Source organism: Carassius auratus, unplaced genomic scaffold, assembly GCF_003368295.1.
Source record: "Carassius auratus strain Wakin unplaced genomic scaffold, ASM336829v1 scaf_tig00045915, whole genome shotgun sequence".
Taxonomy (NCBI): domain Eukaryota; kingdom Metazoa; phylum Chordata; class Actinopteri; order Cypriniformes; family Cyprinidae; genus Carassius; species Carassius auratus.
In genome coordinates, this window is record NW_020526946.1 from 1 (window position 1) to 8,096 (window position 8,096).

Genomic DNA, 8,096 nt, shown 5'->3' on the forward strand with positions numbered 1-8,096 from the left:
TGCATATTTATATTTACATAATAAATATACACAGCATACACACACATATTATGTAAACAATAACTTTTTATTTTGGATGCGATTAATCATTTGATTATATGTATATGTATTGTATGTATTTTTCAATCTTTATTTTATTTTGTTTAGAGTAAATTAAATGTTTGCACCATTATATTTAAATAACATCCATATAAATAGTGCTAATGACTTAAATCAAGTTTCAAAAATTATATAATTTTTTTAAATTATTATTGTTATTATATGACCTCATATTAATTGATAATATAATCTATTTTTTCGTTTTCTAATTTAAAATTTACACCCAACCCAAATTTACATGATTATGGTGTGAAGTTAATTATTAACTTGTAGCGTTTGAGCTCCTACCACGCATCAGAAAGCAGCTCTGAGACCATCATAAATGTCATTTTCACATATGTGCTGGTTCACATCCATCTGGTGTCAGAAGAGGTCATGCATATTTATCTTCAGAAAAACTACCTCTAGGATTGGGATCCAAAGCAAAGCAGTCATGAATAGGTGATGATACGATCGATAATAATAGCAGCCTTTGATTAGGCAAGAATTATTTCTAATAGTCTAGCAGCAATAGAATCAACAAATATAAACTACATGTGCCTTATCTGAATATGTAATGTCTAACATTTCTTGAGAAAAGAAAGAGCGTGAGTCATGATTCATGACTTAGTGCTTCATTTATATTCATTTAAGTTTTATTGTCAATGCTCTTGCATTTTATGAGAGAATAAGTCACTTTAAAGTTAATTTAGTCATTTTCTTCTTATTTTTAGATTGGATGAGTGTAAAGGCTGGATAAGAGACTGAGCTGTCGTTTAAAGACTTAGTTCACCAAAAAATGTAAATTCTGTCATTAATTACTCATGTCCCTCATGTCGTTACAAACCCGTAAGACCTTCCTTCATCTTCAGAACAGAAATTAAGATATTTGTGATGAATTCAGAGATCCTCCCATAGAGAGCAGGGGTCCTAACAATTTGTTTTAATAATATCTTCCAAGGTTGACATGTTAAGCGCGAAAAGTAATGGTCCTAGTACTGAGCCTTGAGGTACTCCATACTTCAGTTGTGATTGGTATGATTCCTCTTCATTCACTACTACGAATTGATGGTGGTCTGATGACACCATTTTGGTGGGTATCACATCTGTAGTTTGTTTATTAAGCATGCAGAGAAAACACCCAATAGAGCATTACAATAATCTAACCTAGAGGTCATGAACGCATGTTCTAGAAACATGGCTTTCTAAGGAAAGATTGCTATTAAATAGCACACCTAGGTTCCTAACTGATGACGAAGAATTGACAGTGTTCTAGGGTATTACATGTAGAGGTTTTATGAGGTTTTGGCTCCAGAGGTGGACATTCAGAGCCTTGAGGTGTTCCAGTGTCACGTTCAGTTGGGTCATGGTTGGGGTCCAGATTCTCTGTCAGGGGGATGTGCTCATGAACCGCGAATACATCAAAAACAGATACATGTGAACAGATTGATTGACAAGAAGTTTTCTGTACTGCTCATTTAAAATAAGTATTTGACCATCAAAATATACAGCATTCATTTTCCCTATAAACCTGTAGGTCATGAGGAACAGGTTCTGCTGTGACTTTTAATAGAACTTTGTGGCGTGAAAGTGAAACAAATCGATTCGCCGATGAGCTTCTGATTAAGTGTGCCTGATATTAACGTGATGTACGAAGTTACATATGTACAGAATAGAATAAATGATCATGAGACTCAGCTCAGTGTTTTAAAATGATAATTTGTTGATTAGATTAATTGTTTTGTGAATTATATCTTTTTTATTATATTTTATTACTGAATTATACATATATATGCTCATCTGTCTCTCTCTCTCTCTCTTTCTCTGTGCAGCGTCTTGTTTCTCGCTCCGTGTGCCGCGTGAGTCTGGATCCAGTGCACAGGCCTCTGCAGAAATCAGTCACATGGCTGCAGGTGGAAACTTATTAACACACACACACACACACCACACACACCACACACACACACACAGACAGACACACACACTCATGCATACTCGCTCGCTCAGAAAAGTGCTGCTGATTATAAGCCTTATTAAGCTCCATTAGTCTCCGGACAATAATCAAGAGAGATATGGATAAAAATAAAAAATATAATTCCTTTTTTTATCTGACTGTGTGTCTCACTCACTGAGGTTATTAATAACATCTTAAGAGTGAAAAGTTGTATATACTTCAGGATTAAGGTTAGACATTTTTCATGCACTGCTCAATTTAGTCTATTCCACTTCCATAACAAGTGTTCTTTCAGAAAAAAAAAACATCAGTAATATACTTTTAAATATTTGTTTTATTGCACTTTATTTACTTGCATCTATAATTTTTTAAGCACATCATACTCATCATAGTTAACTCTAGGTTTCTTTCACTTCACACCACACCACAGCTTACAGTTTATTCCTCTCTATATTCTAAAATATTAACTGAAGGTTTTGCTTTTATACCTAAAATGTTTATTCCTTCCTTTTGTGAGTTAGGAGCGAGAATTAAAAAATTGTAAAACTCTAAAATGGCAATGAAATCCAGTGAGAATTTTGGACCTCACGTTCAGGAAAGTGTATGCAAATGAGTGCATCTTTATTTAGAGAACACTTAATTTGCACTTTTTTAAACAACATATCTGAAAACTTGTAATACAAATCAATTGTCTTGATGTACCTTGATTAATTAGTATGACAATATCTAGATTTATCCTGCTTGTTTGTTTGTTTTCTGCATGTCTTGAACTATTACTCTAAAGTGATTTATTGTTTTTCATATTGTTTTGTATTCTAAGTATGTGAACAAGTGAATATTTTCAAGGTTTCATCAGACTGTAAAACCAATGTAAATCTCACAGTAAATCTCTTCAGGCTCAGTTGCTCATGTGTATATGTTTGATCAGACACTTGAAGAAACCAGCACATTTACTGTGTGAAATAGTATTATATTGCATGGCTCTCTGGAATACTTTTGTATATAATGACACTAAATGACACTATGATTGTTGACCCAGGCTGTGGATTGATTTATGTCATAAGTATCTGTGCAATAAGCAGGTAAATGTCAGCTTCACATGAGGGTTTATTTTGTGATAAATGAGCATTGAAGCTCATGCATTAGAACTGCTGTCATTCACAACATTACATAACATTTATTTTACTCTTGTTCCTGTCGCGTGAGATGTTTTTTCTTGGCTATTCTTGTTCATTCTGTCTTTCTCTACCTGCTCTTTCTTTTTCTATGTTTCCATTGTTGTAATCATATTTTTCAGCAGTGAGTAAATGCATTGTAGCTGCGCTGGTTTCTAGGATACCAGGAGAAAGGGAGATGGAGAGATACTGAGAGAGAGAGAGAGAAATGAGCTTCACTGCATTCAGATACTGCTGGACCAGTCATCATCACACAAGATCACAGCGTGTGTCAATAAGTTACACATAAAATGTGATAAAATTTATAAAATTTATAATATCTTGTTTATTTTAATATAGTTATTTTCAATATATATTTAGATATTTTAATATTGTATTTGGATATTCTCATTACACTTTTTATTTATATAAAATATTTTTGAAATAAAATATTATAAATTAAATGTCATTTAAAAAAAGTATTTCATTATATTTAATTTAATTGTGTGTGTGTATATATATATATATATATATATATATATATATAAACTGATATTTTGTTTCAATTTCATTATATAATTTAATTATTTCAATATATTTCAATATTTATTTCAATATTTATAATATACATTACATACTGTATGAAACAATATATATTGTATTTACTCTAATGTTTATATGTAAAATGTGATATAAAATAACATATATTTTATATATAATATAAAATAAGTGAGATATTATGAAATATGCAATATGGCTGTGGTCAGAATATTTATAGAAGATGTCTGTCAGATTACTGTCCGGTGTTTTATCCTCATTTTATTATAATTAACTCTGTCCTCTGAGGCCGTTGCATGATTCACACATCTGATGCTGACCTGATGTTGTTGTCAGGGTGTTGCTATGCTGTTGCTAGGTTGATTGTTATTTTTCAGAAACACCTTGCATATGTTCCTCAGCTCATGCAACTCTAGTTTAAGACTTAAAGTTGGGCACATTAGAAACTTTCAGATGTCTTTCTCTGTGGATATGAGCGTTGTGTGTGTGTCACCTGTAAAGCATGTTGTCTTTGGCTCAAAAGTTGTGTGAATTTGATATCTATACATCTTAATCCTGTAAAGAAATGATTGTACCTGGACTATGGGACAGTGATGGCTTCAGATTGTACTTTAACATATGTGCCATCATCCAAATTTGCCAATCTTAAGTGAATGTAAACAGATTTTTGTATAAAATACAGGGGCACCTTTCATTGCACAAATCATTACAGCACGTGCGCTCAGTATGTTGCATTAGATCAAACATTGACATAGTATCTCATGCACATCGGTTGCAATCATTCACCTGTTGATCGGTGATGTTATGCGAACGGCTCGGTCGCGCGCAGATGTAGGCGGCGGCGTGCTGACGTCATCAGGGTTTAAAAGCGCCGCTCGGATCCGCAGGCGCCAGTCAGTCTCTCCGCTCTCGCGCTCCTCTTGTATTAAACCAGATCCAGGACTCATGTCCAGCAATCCAGACTGGGGTTAAGGATTCACCTGAAGAAGGACACGCACGCGGTCAGCTGAAGAAACTCTCTTCGTCTCTTGTTTTCCTCCATGTGAAGGAAAAGGTACGACAACCGATTGCTCTTTTCGATTATGAACTGCGTTACTTGTAAATTTTTCCCGAAGCAAAGCTGGTTTCAGCACCATGGAGAGCGTGATGCACAAACAACGCATTCAACATTTTTCTAGTTTTTATTTTTATTTTTTTATATAAGTTTGCATTTTCTTTAATGTCTTATTTGAAGTGCGATAAAGCCTTTGTCCCCTATTTCTATTCGAATCTTGCTCTTTAAGTGTGATCTTTTAAAATACTTTTATGCACAAAGTTATAATTTAATTCGTGTGTTAAAGCGAGATCCTCAGAATCATCATTTAAAGCGACGTTGATTAGCAATAGTCAAATCCCTTGAAGATGAATTCCTGCTTAACACTCCTGTGAACCAATATTGATTTCAAATTTCTCTTAACATGGTTTTTACTTTGTTATTTATGCATGAAGTCCCATGAAGAGATTCAGATGTACCCATATAGCGGCTTTTTAATAGGAAAAAGTAGGAGAGCAACTGCACAATTTTTGAAATTTAAAAAAAATGTTTTTTGCACAAACTAACAGTTTTTGTAATTGCTTCTTTAGTGAGTGAAAGCGAAACTCTAAGACTTCGCCATTTAGAGCGTCTAATGATTTTCAGCCATCACATACCCTAGAGATTAATTTATGTTCGTTTAGCCAACATAATTGTGATTTAAAACAATGTTATAAAAAAAATTAAACCATGACATAATATGAGCAATTTTTACCGATTATATACTTAACTACTTTATAGTTAACTACTTTTAAAAAAGATGTATAGGCTCAAAGTGCATGCTTTAATCCGCCGTGTTCTTTGCAAACCAATATTTTGCCATTCAGTACCACGGACAGCTCCAATTGACTTTCAATGGCCAATTACCAACGAGACTTGCCGTGCAATGCAATATTTTTTTTCATTTTCGTTCAGCAAATTAATATTATTATTATTTTGCTGATAACATACTTAAACAAGGTTTTACTAATTTTAAAATATATTTTTTAAATGCTTAATTCAATCTTGTTCTTCACAAAAAGCAACGTTTTCAGATTCAGCACCATGGACAGCTCCAATTGCCTTTCATTGACCAAATAGATTTCTTCATGGCAAATCGTAGAATAAAACTTCTTAACATGGTTTTATGATTTAATTCGAGTGCAATATCCATCCAAAAGACTTCTGTCGTCTTTTTCGATTGCGCAGTCTTCCAGCTGAAACGCGAACTTCAAATTTGAACTTTTAAAAAACGAATGTTCTGTGATTATTTTCTTCATGCAAATTATATCAAACTCACTCTTTTGAATGTTAAAAGTCTCTACATGTCATTTATAGATTTGTTTAGTTTGTTGATCTGACATCATTGTTGTGTATCTAGGCTGAGCGATGAACGAGAGCGCAGCGCTCAATGAGAGTGGCGTGGGTTCGCCACAGTCCTCGTGGCTGGAAGCCGAAGCCTTTGATGCCAACCAGACCCTGGCGCTCTCATCAGCGGCCCTCGAGTACCACGTCAACCCGTGGGACATCATGCTGTGCCTTTCTGGGACGGTGATCGCCTGTGAGAATGCTATTGTGGTGGCCATCATCTTCTACACACCGACGCTTCGCAACCCTATGTTCATCCTGATTGGCAGCCTGGCCACCGCTGACCTGTTAGCCGGCATGGGATTAATCCTGAACTTCGCTTTCCAGTATCTGGTCTCATCTGAGACCATCAGCCTCATTACAGTCGGATTCCTGGTGGCGTCCTTCACAGCGTCCATCAGTAGCTTGTTAGCTATTACGGTCGACCGCTACCTGTCACTCTACAACGCCTTGACGTACTTCTCCGAGAAGACGCTGCATTATGTGCATCTGATGCTGGTGGGAACATGGGGTGCGTCGCTGGGATTGGGACTGCTGCCCATTTTGGGCTGGAACTGTTTGGATGATGCATCCACCTGCAGCATCGTGCGTCCGCTCAACCGCACCAACCTCACCGTCCTCGCCACGTCGTTTTTCGTCATCTTCGCCCTCATGCTCAGCCTGTACTTCAAGATCTGTAAGATAGTGTGTCACCACGCGCATCAGATCGCTCTGCAGCAGCACTTCTTCACCACCTCGCACTACATGGCCACCAAGAAGGGCGTCTCCACGCTCGCCATCATCTTGGGCACGTTCGGCGCCAGCTGGCTGCCTTTCGCCATTTACTGTCTGGTCGGGGAGCGCGAGTATCCGTCGGTGTACACTTACGCCACGCTGCTCCCCGCCACCTACAACTCCATGATCAACCCCATCATCTACGCCTACCGCAACACTGAGATCCAGCGCTCCATCTACATGCTCTTCTGCGGCTGCTTTCAGACCAAGGGCTCGTACCGATCCAGATCACCCAGCGAGGTTTAGATCCTCTGTGCTTTTTGTAAACCCCTATAAAGCCTGAGATATGCAACAATAGTCTAGTTTTTGGAAATGGAACAGTTTGTTGGACAATAGTGTTTTTTGGTCACGGGTTCAAATCCCGGACGAGCCCCCAATTGGTAAAGATGTGGCTATAAATAATGGCTCATATAGTGAGAATGTACGGGGAAAATAAAAATTTCTTAGGTGTAATGTAAACAATTGAGATCTTTATAACTGTACAACAGACAACTATCATAAAGTTATATGAATATCAGTGATCACACTATATCTCCAATAATATTATTAAGATGAGATTGAAATTATCCAAACGTATAATTCAATGCAATCTAATGCTGACTGAGAGATTACGAAATAAACGCTCCTCGGAAGATCCTGAGGATCAGATTTGAGACATGATTGATGGAGAATCAAGTAAAGCTGAGATATGACTAAAGTTACTCAGAAGTAATAAAAATCAGCCAAGGTTTGACAGCAGAAAGAAACACCAGCTGAGGCTGGACATTTGTACAATTACACTAAAAGAGCTTTTACTGTACGAAAAACTCAATCAGACAGAATGCATTGCGTTTTGCTCATGTTGGTCAGCAATTTGCATATCAGTGGGCTTTATAGGGTTAAAATCTTGTTCATGTCGCCTGTACTTGCAGAAGTATGAATACGGCACTCATTTGCACTTTAATGAGACCAGGGCGTCTCGACACGCTGTGAACAAGCAACAACTCGTATCAAGAATGTATATTTATATTATTTATAAGTGACATGTGGCACTTTACTGTACAAATCTAGACGCCAAAGCAGTATTGTGTAGGCCTACGTGTTTGACAATTTACTCAACTCATGTGATGGGTTTTATATTTTGTAAAGTTGCTCATGACTGTATATTTTATACAAAACA

General features: G+C 36.5%; 1 protein-coding gene across 1 annotated transcript; it reads left to right on the forward strand.

The window, feature by feature from the left end:
• Positions 1-4,653: 4,653 nt before the first annotated feature.
• LOC113088248 (G-protein coupled receptor 6-like) lies at positions 4,654-7,458 on the forward strand. The gene is made up of 2 exons (XM_026255718.1): positions 4,654-4,798; positions 6,177-7,458. The coding sequence occupies exon 2, from the start codon at positions 6,185-6,187 to the stop codon at positions 7,181-7,183; it is 999 nt and encodes a 332-aa protein (XP_026111503.1). The 5' UTR covers positions 4,654-4,798; positions 6,177-6,184; the 3' UTR covers positions 7,184-7,458.
• The last annotated feature ends 638 nt before the right edge of the window (positions 7,459-8,096 follow it).